At 39.5% G+C, this 24875-nt stretch overlaps 1 protein-coding gene across 1 annotated transcript in view; it reads right to left on the bottom strand.

The window, feature by feature from the left end:
- Positions 1-24875, bottom strand: part of grm5b (glutamate receptor, metabotropic 5b) — a 79830-nt gene that overhangs the window by 5776 nt on the left and 49179 nt on the right. The window contains exons 7-16 of the mRNA XM_042486430.1: positions 12248-12483; positions 11400-11521; positions 10242-10366; positions 9938-10106; positions 9086-9212; positions 5420-5537; positions 3430-3616; positions 2692-2850; positions 1999-2124; positions 588-770 (exon numbers count right to left, since the gene is read on the bottom strand). Of these exons, the coding sequence (XP_042342364.1) occupies positions 588-770; positions 1999-2124; positions 2692-2850; positions 3430-3616; positions 5420-5537; positions 9086-9212; positions 9938-10106; positions 10242-10366; positions 11400-11521; positions 12248-12483 (1552 nt within the window). The remainder of the gene's footprint in view (positions 1-587; positions 771-1998; positions 2125-2691; positions 2851-3429; positions 3617-5419; positions 5538-9085; positions 9213-9937; positions 10107-10241; positions 10367-11399; positions 11522-12247; positions 12484-24875) is intronic.

The following is a 24875-nucleotide window of genomic DNA, read 5'->3' as shown; positions in this document are numbered from 1 at the left end:
ATATCATATCACCAAACATCAAAGAAAACACCACAATTAACCCAAATCAATGTTATTGTGTGATTTTTGCAAACTAATCCTTTTAAACACCAAAGCCACACAATGACACAAAGAAATTTGACAGATCAAGGCAGCAGTAGACCAGCAGCTCCTGTGTCAAGTGAGGTAAAAATACCATCTTTTTCAACAGATTCTGACTTTGAAGAGAACATAGATAAGTTAAATTTTCCATTCAGATCCATGTCAGAGAGGGCTGTCTGTTTGGGAGGTACTGAGCATACAGCAATATAAATTAGACCTGAATTTTACTGCAGGAGTTGTGTGAGAGTTTGTGAACAGATGCTTTCATATAGTTTTGCTGTTGCTTATAAACGAGGACACCATTTACTTAAATTATTCAAGAATATTCTTAGTTATAGGTTGCATGTTCACTGGAGGCACGCAGGTAAAGTGATTTTTTTTTCACAAACTCAAAGTAACATGGGATGAGTAATTGATATACAAATAGGCATTTTGGGGGGGTGAAGTATTCCTAGAGATAGAAGTAGTGAATGGGTGAAATGTAGAAACAGTGAATTCAGCCTTACCTTGGGTACAAACATGCAGCACAGCGCCACAGTGGCACTGAGGCTGACACTGAAGCACATGGTGATAATTTTGTAGTTGGAGCCAAAGTAGATGGGTACAAAGGCCAGCCAGATAATACAGGTGGTGTACATGGTAAAGGCAATGTACTTAGCCTCATTGAAATTAGCTGGGACGTTGCGGGTCTTGGAGAGGGATAAAGTGAGAGAGAAAGTGTGAGCAAATAGACATAGATAATTTTTTTATTGTTGCTCTGTGGATGCTGCCTTAAATTAGGAAAATAAAACACAGAATGACAATGTGTTTTACCAGAGAAGACACTGCTACACAAAGCTTACCCACTGCCTCATCATTACTGTTATAAATCGAATGCTAGCCTAAACATTATATGCAAGGGCGTTGTATTGGTTTTCTCTGCTGCTGTGTTCATAAACACCGTTAATTTATTTGCTCGATGTGCGGTGTATTTCAGCTTTTGTCTCTTTTACCGTTCTGCTCTCACACTCTACCGAAAATGGATGGCTGCAGGCCACCGATAATCAAACATTGACTTTATAATGTGTTTGGTTCAACAGAATTTAATTTACCGCTGCTAAATGTGGGAGAGCACCAAACACAAACAGTGGTTCAATAAGTGATTTGCATTATGTCTGTGTCTATGTCCTTTCTCATATAAAGCAGCTTGAAAAAAGACATGTACTGAACATTATTGGACATACAGTATGTAGAGCCCATGTGTCTACAATTAAGAACATATGCCTCCAACAACACATATCCTTGGAGATGTGGATTTTAAACACCTAGTAACCGACGCCTTTGGGCTTGTACACAAGCAGCGTTTCTTGCTCCATTAAATCCATTATTTTTAATGTAAACGTGGAGGGCATGCTCCAAATCAAGACAGACACCATTGCAGTCACAAGCAATACCAAGCTCCTGTTTTTTTAGGAAGCAGCAAAGTTTAAGTTTACTTTTGGACTGCCGCACTGTGCACAGCATGTGACAAAGAGCAACCACAGCTGCCAGATATTTCTTTTCTTACATAAATATTAGTCTATGATAATAATGGAGAAGAAGTTAATCAGTTCAGTTCAAGGCTACCCTGAGCTTTACAATCTGCACCACAAACAACATTTCAAGTCTAAAAATATACACTGAAAACAACTTCTGAAATAACATCAGCTCTGAACTGGGGATTTTCTGGTACTTAGGTCATGAGACGTACAACATCAAGCACAACCTGCCTACACGCTCCTGAAAGCAGGCACAAGAAGCGCAATGTGTCCTGGCACTTTGCGTCTTCAATTTTCATATTGTCATTTAAATGATATTCAATAGTGTACAACAGAAATAAAACACATCTTTTGATTTTAAAAGCTAATGAAGGATAGTTAAAAACACTTCTGGTAGTACCTTGAAGGCATAGAAGGTGCAGCTGAGGATGAGCAGGCCATTGTATCCCAGTGGAGCAACCACACCCAGGTTAGTGGTGTTGCAAATGAGGTTAACCTGGCGGATACTCGGGTAGTCATGAATCACCTACAGAAGACACAAGTGGAAACTGGGCAATGACAAAAAGCTTGACAAAGCTTTTGCTACAGGCATCATTTAATTCATTCTGATACCTGGGAATGATGCTTACAAATATACTAAAGTGGCACTAAAAATCGATTTGGGAAGCTGTACAGTTTAACAAACTAACATATCCATTCATTGCACTGCCAACTTGACAACATTCAACAACAGTCTGCTGGCAAAGAATTACAAAAATGCCACTGAGCAGGATTGTTTTACTGCTTTGGATAACAGCAACAAAAATACAAGAGTCTAAATGTTGATCTGCTAATTAATCTACTACTGTATGAGTCAAATGGTCTTAAAAACATTAGTGATGTAATAGAAACAAACACATGGAGATTAAATCCTCATTATAAGGTAATTTCTGCTCTTAATTCTTCTTTATTTCTCTCTCTCTCTCATTTGAGCCTCTCTCCCACTCACAATGAAAATCTGACAGGGACACGCACGCACGCACGCACGCACGCACGCACGCACGCACGCACGCATGCACGCACACACACACACATACACACACACACAGCTTACCTCAGGTGGCTCCATGAGGAAGAGAGCCACAATGATGCCCAGCTGCAGCAGTATGAGGAGGAAGGCAATAATGAGCTGAGCGCAGGCAGACATGAAGCGAGGTTTCTTTGTACAGATCTTCTTCTTGCTGCCTGCCAGGATCCGAGCGATGCGATTTGTCTGGAGTCAGATCATAAACACCATTGAGGCCTTTAAATAAAATATATGTTGAACATACTGGATCTATATTCTAGCAATGTTCTCTCTGTATTTCTACAATGCTGTTTTATGAAGACGACTGGTTGAAAACACTAAAAAAATATTGCACACAGGAGTCAAAATCTAGTGTGGTAAGGTAATTTCTTGTTGGAAAGATATTGCAATTCCCTGCTATTGTTGAATCCTACGACCCTTTTAACTCAGCCTTCATTCAAAAAACCCAACTGGACATGAGTAGGAAAGACCTGTGCCCTGCTTATAATGTTATCATACCAAAAAGGGTAACAATCTGCACTATCAGGGGACAACGGCCCCTGTTTTTTCACCCTGTTTCTTTCTCATTAGGTCCATAGTTTTGTTTCCACGCAGATGAATCCAGATGAATCCTTGGTGCTAACTCTCCAGGATCTGAAGCTTTTCCGTGGGTTTTCCCTACATACCACTGATGACCTCTGCAGGTTAGCAGAGGTCTGCTGAAAGGGGTGTTCCAAGTCTTTGGAGATAACTCACAAATGTTCATTCTCATCTCTAAATCGTTACCTTGGTGACAAGCGCAGAGTAGCTCATGGCAGGTGACAAGCCTATTCCCAGTCGTTGGAGATAGCAGTGGATGACATGGGGTTTGGCTATGAGGCTGAAGGTACACAGGTACCCCAAGCAGATCCCTGCCAGTATGATGTAGCACAGCTCCCTACTGGAAGATTTTACCACTGGAGTGTCCCGGAACCTGAACACATTCGCACAAACAATTATGAACAGAAACATATGGGCAGGCAAAAAAAAATGCAGAATTTAAAAATACACCCTCCTCCAGCAGCTCTCCTCTCTCTGTCCTGAGTCCATCCCACCAGACGAGCACAGCTTTAGGCACTCGCTTTATACAGTAACCCAGCATTTGCATGCATTCATTTATTTGATCATGTTTCATTGTAGACAGTGTTCCTACAACTTAAGGCAAGGAAGATTTACGACTTTTTAAGACTTTTTTTTAATGCCACTTGGAATTATGTTTAAGAGCAATTTTCTAAAAACCAAAAGTAAAGGGAAATTTTATTTTGTCTACATGTTTATGGTAACATGAAACATTACTTTTTTGTCTGGTGAAAAAGTTAGATAATCTACATCAAATATTGGGAAAACCCTAATCCTTTTTGTAGTGGAACACATGGAAGACAATGAACATATTATATTATCATAGAGGTATATATTTGGTTTACCAACTGAGGTGGTATTTCTGGCCTGTTTTCTGGGTGATTTTGTGTTTCTAAATCTGCATGTGAGATTCCACCACTTGGATTCCCATCATGAAACCTTTAAGAAAATACATTTATCTAATTATTAAATAAAAAAAATAGATGTTACCAATTATTTTGAGATTTTACAATGCAATGTCAGAAAAAAAGATTAAAATCTTACTTCCCATGTCTGAGCATTTCTAATATTTTTGAATGATTATTTTAAGTCAATTTACTACCAGTTAAAGGCCTTATTTTTGCATTAATGAATTCAATGCCTTTTAAGACTTTTTTAAGAACCAGGGTGAACCCTGTGCAGAATTCAGACTTTGTTTATCAGACCAGAATGAAACAAGAATTAGCTAACTAGCACACCCCACAGTTCCTCTGCCTTGCTCCCTGCTGCTATGTGGACTGCTTCTCTGGGGTGAGGGCAGGACCTTCAGTCAGCAGCTGTGGTAACTCAAATTCATAGGTCACAGCGGGCTGTTGGCCAGCCACAGCGCCGGGTCTTACAGCAGCAACAGTCGGTGAGTCTGGGTTGTCCGGTCCCCCAACACTGGCTGAGCTTGAGTTGCTGCAGCCACTGATGGGGAACTGTCCCTGAAAACTGCCTGCTCTCCTCCCTGCGAGGGGGTCTGTAGTGGCGGGGAGTAAGATGGACGACACACTGTGATTGAAGCTCCAGCTAATATTTAAATTTAAAAAATGAACTGAAATTAGCTGCAGACTTAAGTTTTGACTTACGACTTAAGCGGTAAGGTGAGGGTAAACTATGAGAAACATTGTCTCTCTAACTGCAATGTTTCGCAAATACTGACATGTGTTTTTATTTTGTTTAATGTCAGACTCTAGTTTAGACTTCTTCTTTTGGATATGTCTGTCTTGCTTTTTTTGGGTTGCTTTGCGGTGTAGACAGGTGTTGCCAGTACTGAAATGGAAACTGTAGGATTGAACATTGAAAAGATGTGAATACGCATTTGTAGAAAAGCCAAAAGGAACTCTCAGAAATGAACTTTGATTGACCAGAGTCTCCCATCACAGGCAGAATTTTGTAAAGCCTGAAAACAGAGCCGGGAGGAGGCGCAGAACTCTACCTCTCTCTAAGACTACTTGAATTATAATGCGCTTGAAGGTTCTTTTGGGATTTTTTCCCAATGATACCAAAATTAAACTGCCTACAACAACTTTAAAGAGCAGAAAGAGGGTATGTATAGTGCAAATCTCTGTCTAAAGCTGTTTGCATTATTGTTCTTAGTTCATATATTTTCTGTGACAGAAGAGAGATTCATTACCTGATGAAGACTGCAGTGACAAAGAATGTGAACATTAGACCGAGGCAGGCAAAGACCACAGCAGCAATGGGTTCGGGGTCTCCCCATCGCAGGTACTCCACCGGGATTGGGTCACAGCCTGAGGATAGAAGCATGTTGAGATGCAGTTCTTGAAACAAATCAGACTTTTTCAAACTGTGTGAAGCCCAGCAACTAGATGATATAGAGTGAGCTTTGAGTAAGACTACCGATATTGCCACACATTTAACTGTATATTTATATTTATTCTTTACATTCACCCTATTTCATTTTTTATATCTCTTTTATAACCTTTTACATGAAGCCTTGATCCACATCAGATGCAGGTTAAGCATCGGAGTCAAACACTTTTTCTAGTGCTGCATCAATCCATGATCAAAATACAAAGACTGCGCCCATTATTAAGCATAGCTCCTTCATTATTCACTGTCGTTCTCTAAGTGAAGATCTTATTTTTTCTTTCACATCTCTTTCTTCAATGCCTTGCCACTTACACCAGACTTCCATGCCTTTTGACTTTGCAATACATACTTCTCTGTTGTCCACACTTATTTTCTTTCTTACCCCTCTATCTTTGTCTCTATTTTCCCCCCTTCATCTTTTTCATCATTCAATCTTTGTATCTATTTCCCATCACTCTCTTTTTTCTGTTATGCCTCATCCATCACTCTGTCGCTCTGTGTTCCCCCTAATATCTTCCTTATCTCTTTTCATCCTTATCCCTCCCACCTTTTTCCCCCTAATTCTCTCCCTCCCTCCATCTCTGTCTTCCTCCTAGGCAAGAAGATAAAGTGTCATTAATTAAAGGGACAGTTCTAATTACGAACCATCTTAACGTTTGCCGAAATTATCTGGCTGGTCTGTCTAGACATACTGCAGCAGTAGGGACACGCATAGACACTTTCTAAAACTTTCTATCCCTATACATTTTTACTTTTTCCCCCTCCATCTTAGGAGCTCTCTTTCCTCTGCTCTTGTCTTTACCATTTCTCTTGTACTGTATGTACAAACACACATACATGCATGTACACACAACTGTTTGTGCAATGCAGCAAATTGCAGAGAGAGGGAGAGCCATTAAAATACTTAAGTAATTTAATGACTTTGTCTTTAATATGGTCAATAAAGTTTATCAAATCAGTGAAGTGGTTAGGTCTAGGGGTATAAATAGCAGCCTAATTGCTGAATGGGAGCCAAGGGGATGGAAACAAACAGACAGAAACTAAGTCAGGCAGAAGCACTCAGCAGAGGATGGGTCTCACTTGCAGGCTTAAATCACTGAGCAGCTCAAAGTGCACTTTCAGTTTAAAACACAATATAATCTATGTAAACATGATCGTTAAAGGTGTTAGGTATTGATCATGCAGTGTTTCTTAAGCAAAAAAGACCTGTCCAATAATCTTATTTAAAGCAGCTTAACAACAAAAAAATCAGATCTGAATCTATTTTTGCCTAATTTTAGGAATTAATCATATGTAAATGTAACTGTTCAACATTACAGAGGTAGTGGTCTTTTTTACTACTTAAAATTAAATTTTGTAACTTTGATGAATATAACTATAATTTGCTGAGACTGTCACTATATTTGTAGATAAGTATGGGACACTGCGAAAAAAAATCATGCCCTCCTCCTTTTTTTGTTAGAATCAACTGCGGTGCACAAAACAACCAATCAGTGCTGAGGAGCCTCTATCACAGCTGTCAATCACTGCTCATGAACTGCAGTCCAAGTGTCAAACTAGGCAGCTAGACAATCTGTTACTTCATTGTATATTTATCACCTTAAATGTCCTCAGAAACACTTTTTAGTGTCCTGTTTAGCTTAGCTTTTGTTTAAAATGCCAAAAGTTTGTGACCCGGACACCATGTGACCAAAGCACGAGGCAACACCCACAAGCTGGACCAACTTTCTCATTTTACAGCTAAACACAAAAATATGTTTCTGATAACATATGGGGTGAGAAAAAGGTAATGCAGCAACAGAATCCTGGTTCGTTAGCCCCTCCTGAAGGACTACAGTAAGTGTGTTGTCTGACAATGAGGGCTAGGGACCACCCAGCTGAGAAAAAGTAAGGTGGGAGGAAGCCAAGGCATTTGCTGAGAATTTAGCTCCAATTAATCCTGCTCAAATTAATCTAGATGTTGGGGCCGAAAATCCCAGATCAGTGTTTTCCTCATGGATTTTCTCTGTGTAGTCGAAAAGCATCGGCTACGTCGGCAGTTTAATTCTTAATTAGTTCACGAAACCTGCAGGAAATCTCGTTGTGTTTGACCCAAGGCCAAAATAGTGCATTAAGGGGAAGTGGGGTGTGTGGAGGGTTCAGTCAATATAAAGTTTTGAGGCAAACTCTTCCAAACACTCTGAGAATCAAACTGTGGAACTTACCGATCAGTGGAGGGGCTCAAATCCCAAAGCTAATCCTCCCTTTCCCTTTTTCTGCTCCTTTCACTCTCCCTGGCTGCTGCTTCTGTCAGTATTTATCTCCATCTCTCTTTCTCTCTCACTTTTTCAGATTCACTTTTTTTCTTCTCTTTATCTTTCTAAGTCACTTTTCTCTCACTTTTTTTTCTTGTTTTTGCTCTATTGCTGTCATCGAAACTCTCCCGTTGCACTGCCTGCTGTCCTGTTCCACTGTCCCTGCCAGCTGAGACCTTGCTCTTACTCCTCTGTTCCCTCTGCCTCTTTATCTCCTCCTATCTTCATCTCTCTCACTCTTTCTTTTGGCCTGAGGGAGAGAGATCAAAATGTCTGTTGGAGGAACAGGGCAAGCAGTTTGTTTACACCTCATTATTACTGTTCCATATAGCCCCGCTGGGGGGACACGCAGCACTTATTGTTGATGAAATGAGTCGCATACACGCACTCACACACATGGACAGATGAACACACACAGAGTAATACGCGGGTAACCCTGATCACTCTTTCAGTTCTTTTTTTCTCCCTTTTTTTTGCCACTGTCAACTTTCTCTTTGTCCTTTTCTCACTAGTTTGCTCCCTGGTTTAGTGTAAGGATGCTTCTCTCTCTGGCAGCGAAGCTCAATCTGAATTTTCAGTAGGTCTCAATTCATGTTTAAATCATTGAGCTCTGTAAGGAGCTAGCAAGCAGTATAATTAGCAGCTGAAAGCATAACAAGGCAATATCCAACCGCTTCGAATGCAATGGAGAGGAAATAAATTTTCATTGCAACTCAAGTGCATCTGCATTAAAAGCTGCTCTTGATGCAGAATAATTAAAACAATAGTGACCATGTTGGTAGCAAATTTAAGGGATAGGAGGGTGAAACGCAGAAACCATCTCTCTGTTTCTCTCTCTAATGTAACTATTCTACTAAACTTCCTTTACCATCTGACCAACCACACAAATATGCACGTGCACACACACACACACACACACACACACACACACACACACACACACACACACACACACACATATCCATGGTCATGGTTTCCTTTGAGTAGCATAACTACTACTGCATTGATATGACAGGATTTTCATGCATGAGCATGGGCAATTACTTAGCTTCATGGGCTCACGCAGTGTTTCTATTCAGGTATTTTCTTGGCAAAGTGGATTTATCTCTGAGATTGCACCAATGTACATGTTATAAATAAACATACAAACAAACAAACATACAGAGACTGACCTGTGAGGTCATCAGTAGGCCAGGAGCCCAGTTCACAGGCTCGGCAGGTGTACTCGTCAAACACAAACTCATTTTCTTTACAGGGAGTGCATGTCCAGCAGCAGCTCACCTCACCTTTACGGATCACCTGGAAGGGATGAAAAGCTCACTGTCTGTGTGTACCTGTACCTTTGTGTAGTGCAGGCATGTAACTCATCAGCACCTGTCACTGTAGCCTTTTATTCACTAATAATCAGAATGACAATGTCTCATGTGCCCAACTTGCTCAGAATTTAACTGGCCTATAAGACATTTTAATTCACATAGCGGCCGCTAACAGCACTTTCTGACCCAAATAGCTGAATGGCAGAAGATGATAAATGTAGTGCCAGAGGAAAAGACTGTGTGACAGCGAGGTAAAGCAGTGATAATACTCTAAATACATGTTGATTTTTTTAGGTAGGCTAAAGTGGGTTTTGATATCAACCCCCGTACGGTGCGTGCCTTGTCTGTTTCTACAAACTGGAAGTGCGCTGTCAGCCAGCCACTGTATGTAATACATTGACAATGCATAAGTATCCTATATAGCCCTGCTTCAAAAATACCCAACTATCCCTTTAAAGGCTCGTTTTTTTGGGTTCAGCAGCTCATAAACTTTGTTCTTGGTTCTTCACACTGTTAGCAGTGCATCCCACCACACAGCAGCTTATCGGTTGTTTGCTAGCAAACAGAAGTGACAAGCAGGAACCTTCACACAATACAAAGTCATTGGAGAGCAATGAATCATTTTCCCCTCTGACTGTGGGCAGAACTTAATTACGCTGTATATCTATGTAACCAGACATTTTATCTGTACTGTATGAGTAATCTTACCTTAATCTGTCCCTTGTCACAGGGTTCACTGCAGACTGACTTGATTATGGTGTCTTTGTTGGGCCAGATTTCATCATCATCTATCTTCAAGCCTCTGTTGTCCCAACTGCCAACATTAATGTAATCGTAGTAGTCCTTCCCCATCTTTTTAAAGTTCATTATTTCATACCTGTGCAAAAAAAGGCACACATACAGTTTACATCCAACACATCAACACCCGCATAGTGCTGTCATATGACCAAGAAAGCCAAAAGACCACATAACAAAGAAATATTTGACAAATTTGTTGAGTTAGCAGTAGTACCTGCCAGGTGAGTCTCCATTCACATCAAATAAGATACCCTCCCCTGACACGCCTGTGAAGTTGGTTTTCATCAAGAAGTCCAACAGTGTAGCTCCATCTATAGGTCGCATGGCATCACAAAGGCCCTAAAAAAACATAAAAAAAGTCATGTCATATTCAACTAAAATGTCCTAACCCACAGCTGAACAACCATTGTTTCAAGGAGATTTGTGAGTACACAATTGAATCTGGAAGTGGTGGTCAATGACGACCCATGTTGAAATGAAAAAGAAAAGTGAAAACAATGGCACATGAAGAATTAATTAATTAAGAATTAATTAATCAAAACTTAGATTTTTTACAGTATATTCAAAAGATAATTACTGTACAGTTGGACTAAGATAATATAAAGATTAACAAAAAGCAATCAAAACAATTATCCCTTCAAATTTCATTAAAAATTGATATGTACAAAGAATATTGCCAAGTTGAATGAATTCTTATGTTAAGTAAGATTTGAACCCACCAATCCAATATATTACATTACAGTTTAGATGTCTACAGCACATTCTTTTTTGTCAAAAGCCTCTGTCCCACTGCACAAAAACCCCCGCTAAAACCCGCTCTGGCTTCTTAATATAATGAGAATGTGTACAATCAGCATTCACACCCAGGTGTGTTCACTGGCAGTAGGTAAGCAGTCAAATGCCTGTATCTAGTAGGTTTACCCCTGTTTGAAAAACCTGCATGCACAGGCTAATTTTGGTAGGAAAGGGGTATGTAGTCATTCCCACAAAGTTACAACAAATATGAGCCAAAATCTGTAAAAGTTAATCAGCACTGATACATTTTTCCTCTGAATTTCTTGTATTAGGTAAATGTGTTTCAGTTTTGCACTTTTTAATCTAACTTGGCACATAATTAATATGTTTATTTCTGTATTATAGTGCAATCATCCAGGTTGCTATTGTGCACTTTTTCCATGCAGTGTATACAGTAACCATAAGTTACAAATGGCCTCTATGGAAACAAGGTCAAGTGTAATATGGCAGCAATACCCAGCTGTTACCTTCTTTTTTTTCATATTCTCCACTCCCTCTCCCTCCTTTCATCCCCCTCCTTTATCTCCTTTCTTTGTCCTAGTGTGTCCCTTCATTCATCCATCAGAGCGGTACATACCTGATAGCCTGGGCAGAGTGCCCGTTGCATGTTATGCAGGCCATATGCCATAGAATAGATGGCATTGATGACAAACCCCATCTTAGTGTCCTGTGCATACTGCTGCCGAAGTGACTCTCGCTCTGCAGAGGAAGGTGGGTAGTCAGGGGGGAGAGAGTATTGGGTTGGTGAGGAGGGGTGGAAAGAGAAAAGGCAGGTATATCAGAGAAACTCTTAATTTCCCTTCTAGTTTTATGAAACACACAGCGCGTTCTTTTTCTCCCAACATCAAAGACCGCTCTCTTTCCTCTCATTTTTTCTCATCATCCACTTCCCACGTCCACATTTCCTTTCTGTCTTCCTCTCTCTGTGTCCTGTTCATTTTTATTTCACGTCCCATTTCATTAGAATACATGAGACATGACTCCCTTTGATGCAGCTCTCACACACTGTTTTGCCTATGAATGGAGGGAATGAAACAGAGAGAAAGAGATAGGAGGGAGGAGATGAATTCAAAGAAATAAAGAGAGGGGGCACTCACAGCCACTAGGGATATTTACAGATGAACCGGAAAGCTGTGTGTATCTATATGGTGTGTGTGTGTGTGTGTGTGTTTGCCTTTAGCCAGTCTGTTTGTATGTATTTGCATTAATAATGGAATAATGGATTGTTGGTGTAGCTTGATTTGCTGAACCAAAACAATGCAGCCTCTGTCTCTTTCTGAAACCCTGACAGCGGTGGTCAAAACTGAAGTACTAACTCAGAAACACTGACTTGTCTATGTCCGTCCTAACTGCTACAGGTGTTCAAGTAGTACATTTCAGGTTTTATCCCTATTGCTTAGTTTGTTTATTTGTGTCTATACTCACTGCTACAGGTGCGGTTGTATTTGCTGCTCTCCTGTGGATGACCTTTAAGCCGACAATGGAAGCGATGCTGCCAGAACTCTGGAAACCAGGGGTTCCTGTGGTTGTTTTCAGGACGAAGTTTAAGGTAGTACTCATCAAACCACTTTACATCAGCCGATTGCAGCTTGATGGTAATACCACCCGCTGCCTCCCTCACATAGCCATCTGTTACATCGTACCGGTCCGCCCATCCGTCGCTGCAAAGAAACACATGGAAAGACATGAAAAAAAGTTTAGAAAACTCCACCAATTTATTTCTGAAAATATCTGCTCCACTGTTTAACAATAATAACACAATTTGCATTGTTTCTTCTGAATATGAGATGGAATCATTTGATTGTTCCCAAGTATTTCTGCTGATTATATTGCACAAGCCAATAACAATTATTAACATAATTGGACATTTGATGCTTTTCAGAGGTAATTTTTTTATCAAGAAGACTGAGGTGAAACTATGTGGGCAAATTGTCTTTGTGATTTTTGGTCCCACTATCATAGTTGAAGGTTGAAATAATGGGGCTGTCAGTAAGACAGTTTGGAAGGCTTGAATTAGCCTTGCAGTAGCCAACAGGTGTGTTTGTGTGTGTGTGTGCTCCAGTTTCCTCGGTGGAAGGGAACAAACAAAGAGAATGAGCAAAAGAAAGATGGGGAAGAAGAGCAGGACACAGAAATAGCAAATCAGGGAGAAAACCAGTAAAGGGAGGCAAAAACAGAGTGACTACCGCAGAGGTCATGTGGGATGGAGCTCTAATATAATTATGGGCAATGTCGAACTCTTATCATATCGCTGACAAATAGGCATAAACATAACGCACAGACACACATACACCAGCTGGTTGCTGAGATGATCTAGGTCAAACGGAGTATTTTGGCTGCAGCTCAGCAGTCATGCCCCGTCAGACACCAGCAAGACGAATATAACCACCTCACAATACACACACTGACAAACTGTGGAGACAAATCGCTGTAGTTTGCATTTTTTTAGGGCGAAGATTTGAGTTTATGCTCCTCAAGGAAGCACAGATGGCACAGTGAGAGTGTGTGTGTGTGAGTGTGTGTGTGTGTGGGAGAGATAAAAGAGGAAGGGAAAGAGAGAGTGGATGTGAATGACAAATCTTCTCTCGTCCTTTCACAACTACTGCCAACATGGCCTCGAGCAGGACAATGATCCTCGGCTCTTCCAGCGGAAATTCTCATTTCTTTCTTTTCTTTCTCTCTCTTTCTCTCCCTCTCTCTGAGCCTCCAGAGAACAAAACTCATTTTCTCCTACAGCAGGCCTTCCAGCCTCAGTCTGATTGGAGACCCAAAGTGTTTGTGTGTGTGTGTGTGTGTGTGTGTGTAAACTGCCTACTCCGTCTGCCACCATTTGTGTCTCTCTAACTATCGCCCTTTTTCTTTCTTCTTTCTGTCGTTCTTCATGTCACCCTCTGCCTCTAAGCAGTGGTCATAAATCACAGTGGAAGCATTTCTAGATGTTTATCCATTACATGATATACCACACCTGTAACCTCTCAAATAAATGTGTGTAGGTATGTGATGTGTGAGTGACTGGTGTCATATTTGTGTGGTGGGATAGGTTTGAGGGTTGAGCAATGAATCTGTTGTCAATGCTTGTTTAGCTTGTTGTCACAGATGAGTCGAGAGAGGCTACTTTCGTGGACACAGACTTATGCAGATGTGTGTTAACTGATTTTAGTTGGGTATAATGACTTGAAATAGGTTTCAGATAAATTAGATATTGCATGAAAAAAAAGAAAAATTAACTCAAAACAAAGATTGAACTAACCAGCTTTGGTTTACATCAGTGATTCCCAAATTTGGGGTCTGAACACCCACAGGTGTTACAAGATGAATCTAGGTGTACAATTAACAGGAAAATAAGCAGAATAAAAACATTTGCTCTATAAAATTTTATTTCTTATTGTAGATATTCCTCTAATCTTGCTTTTTTTGTTACTGGTTAATTTTACTTCTTTGGACCTAAAAATGACTAAATTACTTATCACTTGACATGATGATTTCACATGCAAACCATGATCCATTGTGATGGGTCACAAGCAGAAATCACAGTAAAGGAATATTGTACTTCCAAAGTGATCATTTGGAATCATCAGTAAATCCCTCCAATTTGTGACAAAACTTTGCTTTTCTCCCATGCCTCAATGTTGAATGAAGAATCCAAAAACTGAAAGAAAAAAAAATCGTGATGAATTGAAGTTATTGGGGGCCTAATTTTACAACAGCATCACTATTTCAAAACATCAGTTTACAAACTCTCCCACTACTCGTGCAGTGTGATCAAAGTCTCATTTATCCAGTCGTATGCTCAATACTTCCCAAACACATTTAAAACACGTTTGCATAAACAGTGTCTGTCTGGGCAAGCACGTGCGTGTGAACTCAGCTGGTGCATTCTATTCTATCATGGCTCCCAGCTTGATCTTTGGCCGGGAAGAGACAGGCCTGGATAAGTCACAACAGAGCTCCTCGCCAATGAGTGAGCTTGGTGGTGGGATGTCAATGAGATGCACTAGAGCACAAATGCATTCTCAAGTCTCAAGTACGCTACTTGTCCTTGCATGAGCCAGTTTAAACAAAGTGTTTTAAATAGTAAGGTTTTAGTAAAAAATGAATGTTTGGGAAGCACTGATTATACGACTAGATTAATGAGCTAAATAATAATAATAAATTGAATAAACTAACACAAGGCGAGTAATTCATATACGAATGGTTATTTGGGGCTTGAGTTATTCCTTTAAGGGCCCACAAACCAAGAAGGTTGGGAACCACTGGTTTATCTAATACCGGAGTTTATATCAAGCTCCATAGAGTAACATAATTTCAGGAACAAATTTAATGTGAGTCACAATGTTAGAACTGACTTTTTCCTTTTTAATACTGTCACCTATATCAGGCTGGCTGTGGGTGTTTTCATGGCTACTTCAATAACAGTGTTGAATTTGGTGCGTTACTTTTCATTTAGCTGCTTGGATGATTCTTAGCACATATTGTCCTACTTTTTATTTTGCCTTGACTTAAAGCCATATCCCTATTAAATGGGTCTTGCAGTAAAAAGCAAATCAATGGGGCTTGAAATTGTTTGTTGACTGTTGTAGCTTTAAGAAATCCACACTGCAGCTCAAATCATTGACCGTCTTTGGGTCTGGTGTCACGCAGAGGATGCTGTCCAATGCAGTGCAACAATGTGCAATCATGGCGCCACATGTCCTAACAATGGATCAAACTGTAGCTCCCCTGAGGGATGAATAAATAGGATTTAGGGTATTCATGTGAGTGTTTGCTCCATGTCTGTGTTTCACATAATGTCGTATTGATTAAGAGACACAATGGGTGGATGAGAGAGAAATAAACAAAGTGAGAAAAGGAGAAAAGATAAAAAATGAAGACAAAATCAAAGAAATTGACGAGTGGGTCAGTAAAAAACGATTCAGAGGTAAACAATCAATGATCATTAATCAGCACTTTCTTATCCTGTCAATAGATTTATTTATTTTTTAGCAGTTTTCTCTCTCCATCTGTCCCTCTTGCTCTCTCTCCGCAGCAACTCCAGCTTTCCCTTGAGCCCCTTCACTCTGTTTTTCTACCCTCCTCTTTTTCCCCATCCTGTCACATTCCACTGCATCCATCTGCCAATATGTCCCCTCTCTCTCTCTCTCTCTGTTTTTCTCATTTTCTTTACACAATACATACACACATTTATGTTAACTCAAACACATTCACAGTGTGAAATGTCTCTCTTGTGCCTCTTGTGTGCATCTGTTTTTTTTCTTCTTCTTGGGCTTTTTAGTTTTTAAGAGGTTTTTCTTTTTACTTTCATTTTTTGTCTGTCACTAATCCTTTTATATCTTTCGCTTGTCATCTCCTTGGCAAGCTTCCCCGCAAGTCACACCTGCAGCTCCTCGGAGGAGCAACGCCAGAAATACAAATACACTCACAACCCACCACCTGCAACAATCACCACCTGAAGGTCAAAATAAGCAACTGTTTGTGCTGTTTAGGCTTTGAACCCAATCGGCGACCTTCACCGTGTTCATCATCTCATTGTCTCACCAAACAAGGAACCGAGGAGATTTCATCATCGTACCTTGCAGCACCCAATAATCTAATCATTTCAGGAAAATGTAATAAGGACCTAAAATATGATAATATTTGTACTTAACCAAATTGAAAATGTAATAACATCCAATGATGTAATAAAATGTCATGACAGATATTCCAATAACATTTTACCATGCAATTCAGGTGGGTATTTTTTTGTGATATTTTGGATGGATGATGTAACTGACTGTTTTGCCTTCAACACTCACATATATGTGACATTAGCCATCTTCTGCAGCTTTTGTCATCTTCCGATGGTGTCTAATGTGAAATTCACTCTTATCTGATGGATGATCATTGCACAACAACCAATAAGCATTAGCATGGGCAGATTCACTCCCCTTTGATATGTATTTTATTTTAATGCATCTTTGACTGGTAACGATGTACCACTTGTCATTTGTAAAATTCAAATTTGCCACATGTAATGTCCACTGAAGAGCGAACATGACAACGGTGTTATAAACTTTGTATACCTGCACACTTTACATTTCTGAGAAAAAAAGCACATTATTGTATATCATTATTATTATCCATCAAATTTATTAAGTCATGAGTTTTGGTTAAAAGGTGAAAGGTATTACATTATATTACATTGCATATTACATAATTTTCATGTTACTATATTATTGGGCTTTATTACACTTTTAAGTAGTTTAAGTGCAAATTTTGTTACATTTTCAGTCATTATTATATAATTGTATCATAGTGCCACCATCACTACACCATCATTCCAAAATGTAAATTAGACAGTTTTCTTTTTTGTGCAGATATGTGTCTAATTTCTAAATTAATTCATAGTCTTGAGACACCTTCACTTAAACATGTGTGTCCTTCGGCAGGAACAATGCCTGGGAGACCAGGTCATCAGTCAGAGGTGACAGTCTGGCTAAATTTAGGGAAACTGCTTTCAGACAATCAGCACTGAATGGAACTCAAATCCCACCCGTATCAAAGAACACATGAGTTTCAGTATTTTTTTAAAACTGAAAACATAGCTGAAGACAAAGTAATCAAGCGATCACTGATCTAAACTCTTACGCGAAATTAACTGTTTTGAGACTGTTTAATATATATTCATAATAGTTCATATTAGTTTCCCAGTTAGAAACTAACAGTGACTCCCACACATGTTGGAACAAACAAAAAACAGCTCATTTTGTTCCGAAACACATTTTTTTTTTGGAAACATTTTTGGTATTTGTTAACGTGTGAATCCAAAAGTTGTGGTTCCAGGTTTGCTCTTGAAGCAGTGTTGTGCCTAAGTGGACAAAGTATCACAAAATGTCACATTTAAACAATTACATAGTGACTTCAGTTTTTTTTATTTCTTTTTATTTGAATCCTAATTACTGAATTTTCTGGAACAGCTGGATGAAAGCAATGATCAGTGACACAGTACGGTTTTCACTTCTACCAGCCTTTAAAAGAAACATCTAAGAGACCTTACATGTAAGATCTGACAGGACATATTGCACATACAGTTTTCTAACAGTGCAGAGCTCTTTTTCTAACACACAGTGAGGTCTGTCTTCACCTGCGCTTTTTTGGTGTCTTGGTGACGCGGTTTGCGTTAAAGTAGGCGGTGAAGCACAGTAGGGGTTGAATGTTACTGTCTTTCAAACAGAAAACTGCAATTTTGGTGTCAAGGCTGATCACAATGCTTTAAATAGGTCTTTTGCAACAATGGCAACAAAGAAAACTCCACCTGCACATCATGTGGTTAATATGTGTTTCAAACTCAAACCAATTAAGATGGATGGAATCGGTATCTCAAAAAACACTTATGTAACTTCAGTTAACTTCACCTGCTCCACACCAATATCCTCAGCAGACTGGACTCTCTGTTCAATTATAAAGTGCCATTAAATCATAGTGGGGAATACACAGCTTTAAAAGGGACGAGAGGAGCTGATGTGATTGGTGATGACTGACTCGAGTCTCTAACACAGCCACTGATAATGTATAATTGATTCCTTCCAGTCCATTTTGAAGCGGTGTGCCTCCGACCACAAAAATACCAAAAGGTGAACTGTTGAGCCCTCTGCATACTGTGCATTTGAGGAAGCTTTGCACTCTCTGCTCTCAGTTTTAAAAAATCCAGTCTATAGAGTCTTGTGTGCTGTATGAACCAAATCATACACAAAAATACACACAGAAGTTTACTGATCAACATCTACAGGATGTAACTGTGTGGGCGATGTTGCCGCAAGAGGAAGGGGCTTTAGAAGAAGTCTTCAAAGTAAATGTACACGTTCATGAGAGTGCAAAAGGAAGGAGTGTGTACCTGTGTGTATATGTGTATACGGGGGGAAGTGGTTGTCTCAGTACATGTCATCATAATTTAGGTTGATCAGTCATTCTTAATCAATAAAACTATTCTTAATGACATCCCAGTTCTCCCTCTCTCTGTCTGTCTGTCTCTACATGTCTAAGAGTACAATGTCGTCGCCATGGTTTCCAGCCCACGCTCAACCTGCTGTCTGTACTTTGTGTCTCATTAGAGCACACTGGATTTTAAGTGCATGCATACAGCCATACACACACACACACACACACACACACACACACACTCTCTCTCTCACACCTACTTTTCTATTCACTATTCAATTAACATTCGACGGCCTGTCTCAGCCAGTATTGGAAACGCTATTTGCATAATAGTACAGTATGCCAGTGTTGTAGGCCAAAGCACTACCTTAAGCAAAACTTTTACAAACCAATTCTACATACTGAGGCCTGAGGCAACTGCCTTTCCATTCTGTTCACTCAAAGTATAAATAGAAACTGGAACTCATTTGCGAGTGATTATTAATTTTCAGTTGGTTCTTTCTTGGTTGTGAAATCTATCTCAAACCAGAAGTTTTTGACTCTTTGAATTCCAGCATAAGTCGGCCAGTGGGATTTGGTTACAGGAATACTAAAAGCACTAAACAAGTTCATCTTTCTTGCAGCTTGCAAGTTGACACCATTTTTTCTGATGCCTACTCCTACTTGAAACAACTGTAACTGACAGTACAACCAGTTATCATCACAACTGAAGAAGGATGCAGTACAAAAGTGTGTGAAAAGACATTAAAAACAGATCACATGATCAATGGCCTATGTGAGCAGTGCAAAGTAGAAGCAGAGTGTTTTGGCGAACCTGGATCTCAACTCAGTTTGACTGCTGGAGCAATCAATGGACGAGCTTCTCAACAAACTGTTGCTATGACGACAAGCAGCAATTCTTTGCGTTACAGCTCAGGCTGATTACCAAATATACCAGGCACTCAATTTTCTCTGATTATCTTACAGCTGTTTGTCTGTGTAGATTCCTGGAACAACGCAATTTAGATTAACTACACATTTTCATTCAAGTTAGTGAAATTCTTTCAATCAAGCTTTCACAACATCACTCCAGCTCCTTGCATCTAGCGCAAATCTATTTCTCTTTGCCTTTGCCTCTTCCACTGATTTTGCTTGCAATCAAGCAGCATCTACATAGTGCTGTGCACTGTAAAATGCAACCATTTAGAAATCTTGACTGTGCATTTCTTGCTTTGGAAATTGGCTCTTGTTGCAACTGGGGTGTGTGGAGTATTCAGCTAGTCAAGGTTATAAATCTGCTCGCGTTTCCATTCTTATTTTTTAATAATAATAATAATAAGAAGAAGTATTATTATTATTTTTATTATTATCATTATATTCTTTTTTTTATTTTTTAAGGGGGAATTTTGAAAAAGAGCTATGAGTTTGTCCCCTCTCTTGCATGAGCAGCATCCCATTTATTAAAGAGGAAGTTGTTTCAGCCTCACCTATCAAATCCGCACCAAAATATGTGTTAATCACCTGAACCCAACATGACCAGCAAACTGCTGACTTTATGCATTATAGAACGACAGTTATCAGGACCGTTGACTGAGTCAAGACAGAGGCAAGGACTGAGCACTGCGGTGCGTGTGTGTGTGCTGACAGAGATAGAGAGTGACAGCATGAGCGAAAGACAAAGTGGAAGCTGAACTATTGCCTGTCATGTTTATGTAAGTAATTAATAACTTAACTGGAATTTTATAAGATTGTCTTGTAAGTGTACCCGAACCTGCCCCGCTGGCTGTGGGTCAATGCAGCTACTGCTCGCTAATAAGCCGACAGATTTTACATCAGTTACATGTAAAGTCAATTTTTTTACATGACTACATCTATTTAGAGAAAACAGTGTCAGCGCCATAAAAGCAGCAAGATATTTCAGTGCATGTCACAGAGACAAACAACACAGCAGCACATAACAGCTTGAGTTCATCTCCGCACAGCTGACACTCAGCCTTTTTATTTATTACTTTTATATACATGTATGTGTGTATGCATGTATGTGTAGACAGACAGACAGACAGACGCAAAAAGAGATATATCGATAGGAGATAGATGGACCTGTAAATTTAATATATACGTAATGAATTATTGTATATAATATCGGTAAAATGATTTTTTTTTTGTTTTTTTGTTTTTGTTTGTTTTATAAAATACTTGGGAAATAGAATATTTTTGTTCATGCTAATAAAGCTATTTTTATTTGAAATTTACATTTTTATCATCTTAATCACCCATGGGTTGAGCACAAAAGTTGGGATTGTTAAATTTATAGCTGTACCCAACTCAGCATTATGTCAGTTGGCTGTGCAGTACGAATAATTAACTATTAGTTTTGTTTGTGACATAACGTTTTAAAGTTATCACATTCGTCCACACAAGTACACCGCAGAGCACACCGATTAGCAAAAAAAACAACGAATAAACAAACAACAACAACAAAAAAAAAAAACAGAAATACAATGGCTCAACTTAGAGCTATCTTAGTCGACTGAAAGGTCTCTGACTGATGATTTGAATCTCTGACTTTTAAGGGACAGCCCTAATGAAATTATGCCTAATAACATTTCCATCTCAATTGTTTTATTTACTCCTCACATTTTTTAGATTTTTATATATATTCTGCTGGTTGACAATCAATGATCACAAAGTGATTTGGTTACTCATTTAAGAGATGGTTTAAAATCATATGTGGATGGTTGAAATGAAAACAGTCTGTTATGCCTATTTGGTAAGTAAATAAGGACACTTTGATCATCGAGGATAAAAAGATTAACATGGTAAAGGGCAAAGTTAAAACTATCATGACAATCAAAGTGTGGGCTGAGCATTGTAAACGGAACCAAAACCAGAGCGGACTGTGTTACATCTGCAAAGCTGAACACAGCTGTCTCTGTTGAGCATTTCATCCAAATTAAAGTGAGTTTGATCAGTGAATGAACAACAATGGGGATCCACAGCTTAAAATGAATGTTCATTTGTGATATTGTGTCCCTCTGACCTCAGTGGTGCTGTGCTTGGTCACGATGCATGTTTGATGATAGAGTTGAGAGTGGAGGCATGCGTTTGTTTCCATTACAAATGTGGATTGTTCTGTAATCACTGTAGTGACATCAGTTTAGCATGAGAAGATAAGGTCGCAGACTTTGTATTGGCAAAATATTTGAATCTGATCTGAAGCTGTGCTGCCAATAGGTCACTTTGGTAATTAATGTGTGAGTTCAATAATAACATACCACCCGACCCCAACTCACCCACTCGCTCGCTAGCTGCCATGGCAACCTGGCAGAGATTCTAGATGAGCATCTGCTGCTTACAGCCATACATACTGCAAACACACACTGACACACACACACACACACACACACTCGCCAGCAGTCCATTACCCAAACCTGACAGCATTAATTAGCTGGACAGACAACAGAAGTGGGGAAAGAGAACACAGAGCACACACAGGCAGACAGTTACAAGCTGACAGGATGGAAAAAATGGTGGAAAAAAAGGAAGCTGCTCTGCATGTCTGAAAATCCAGAACTAAAGTGTCAGCAGCACAACAGCTGTACATGCACAAGCTCTGCTGTCGATTCAAACCCAGAAAACAATCAACAAACAAACATTGATGCTGTCAAAAGGATTGTTTGAATGTGGTTGTGTAAAGCGCTCAAAATGCTGCTGATCATAACAGCAAATTAAGTCAAGGTAGCTGAAGGTTTGTGTAGCACCACAGCAGAGCAACTACTGTCAATTTGTGTCAGCACACTCAGTTATCTGCAGCAGAGAATTTCAACCAGATGAAATAATGCATGCAAAACACTGGTAAGTTTGTTGCTAATCCTATGCAGTCAAAACTTATGAAGGAAAGAGCTCACACAAGTTGAAATACAAGAGTCAGCTCAGTCTGCTCCTCCTCACTGATAGATGGCTAAAAAGACCTGTTCGGTGCGCTGGATTTCATGATGTGGTGGGTGGTTTTTACAACTTAAATTTGACCATAAATAAAAACTTAATTTGCAATAATATAAAATATTTTTAATTTAAGATTAACTAAAAGCATTTTTAACCATCAAGGTTCAATGTAGTTTATGTAGTATAAATGAAGACCAAAATGTTCTCTTCAACAGACCCTAATGTTTATTATGCCTTTTTAAACATACATCTCCTTTTCTGTTATGTACTAACAAAAAGCACCCCAAAAATAAATAAAAAAACAGCAATACATATTTTAAAGGTAGCCAGTATGTGTTTAACATATCACGATAAATGAAGTACATTATGTTTTCTTGACTGTCTTGGCTGGCTTTGGGGCCTCAAGGCACTTCTGCCTCTTGTCTTAACCCATTGTTCTCATCCAGACGCTCTCTCAGGTACTCAAATTTGGCACTGATGGATTTAACCCGAGTCAGTACTAGATAGTACCCACAAATTGAATCAATATCCTGAAAAGTACCATGTTTGTTACCCAATCCTTGTTGAAGTCCCACCTCATATTTTTCAATCTACTTAGCACATAGAGAAGCCATAACAGTGACAAAGGTGCAGAAAAATGCAATAATCCATCAATTTATGGAGAGTTTTAGAGCGAGGCTTTAGTACGAGTATGAGCTCTGACATTTTTTGGCAAACTGTAACTTGAACAGAATCTGCCAGTCGACGGCCGCAATGCCTCATCTATAAACAGTCCCAGCCAAATGGAGGTCAAAGTTCACCATGACAACAGCAAAACTCATTAAGCCAAATGTCAGAACTGTCTTACACACAGACACTGTGGTGCTAAACTCTGAGTGTGTGTTACACAGAAAAAGAGATGGATACAAGTCCTGTGTCCATGTGTGTACCCAACTGTGTAATTATGTGAGTGATCGGACCACTTTACACGGTCGTCATTCAATAACACGCACACACACGCAGCAGAACAGCCCACGCCTGCTTACCTTGGCAGCAGGTTCACTTTTACTCATCTATCTATGCCACACTTCATTACCCTCTATCTCTATTTTTACTGACAGTCTCTCACCTCTCATTTTTTTCCCTGTTTCTCTTTTCTCCCCACACTTGGATTCTCGTTTTTCCCCTCTCCATTTCTTCCACTTCATGCCTCTCTCTTTATCTGTTTACCTACTCCCTTTCTCGACCTTGTCTTGTTCTATTGCTGCTTTTAGGTCTTTTATGTGTGCATTCTTTAGCCATCAATCATTTGATCTCCTTAGCATCTCTTTTTCTCAATCAATCACTGGCTAACCTTTCACATCACCGTTTCCTTCTTCCTTTTAAGTCTTTCTCTCTGTTTCTTGCATTTGGTTTTTATTTCTCAGACTATTACTCAATCTTTCACAGAACCATAATCACACTGGCAGATCATTTCTGAAACTCAACTACCTAACTGCCTGGAAAAATGGAAAATAAATCATGGGATGTCTGACACAGACAGAAAAACACACACAAACGATTCATATCTATAAGGGATGTGGAATGATGACATAAAATAAGCATTTAATCCATCATTTCTAAAAACTATAAATCACTAAAATTCACAATGAAAGTGAAACTGTGTCACTCTGGAGCCCAATCATAACACTACATTGCCCAAACTGTAAAGTGACCCTTCTTCCAACTCAAGATCAACAAAATGCACTAAGCTTAGAAATGCCCTCACTTCCTCAGCTGTCTGTAAAGATAAGTCAGACAGATAGAAGTACACACTCCACCTCTTTCTCACACTCACCCACACACACACAGTCCAAGCTTGTTTAGGCATACAGAGTGTATTTTAGATTTTGGCAACTTTGCAGATTTGCCCTGGGCTTCAGACAACAGACAGTGATTTGATATGTGACAGAGGGACAGAAACTACCGTCATGGAAGAAGAGTGAGAGAAGACGACCAGACACAAAAGGTTACAGATACAGTGACCAAAGTACTCAGAAGAGAAGTAAAACAAAGAAGGGGAAATTAGACCATTCATAGGACAAACATTGGTTATCGTTGTCCTTTTTATTACACACACAGCAAGAAGTGATGGTCAGAAAACCCATTCGATTCATTCTGGACTGACTCATTGAAGCAAACTACCTCTCAGAGAAGGTCATTTGAAGAGGGAGGGAGGAGGAGAAAGAAGAAGTAG

The sequence above is a fragment of the Plectropomus leopardus genome, chromosome 5 (genome assembly GCF_008729295.1).
Source record: "Plectropomus leopardus isolate mb chromosome 5, YSFRI_Pleo_2.0, whole genome shotgun sequence".
Taxonomy (NCBI): domain Eukaryota; kingdom Metazoa; phylum Chordata; class Actinopteri; order Perciformes; family Serranidae; genus Plectropomus; species Plectropomus leopardus.
This window is presented reverse-complemented; position numbering and strand designations above follow the sequence as displayed.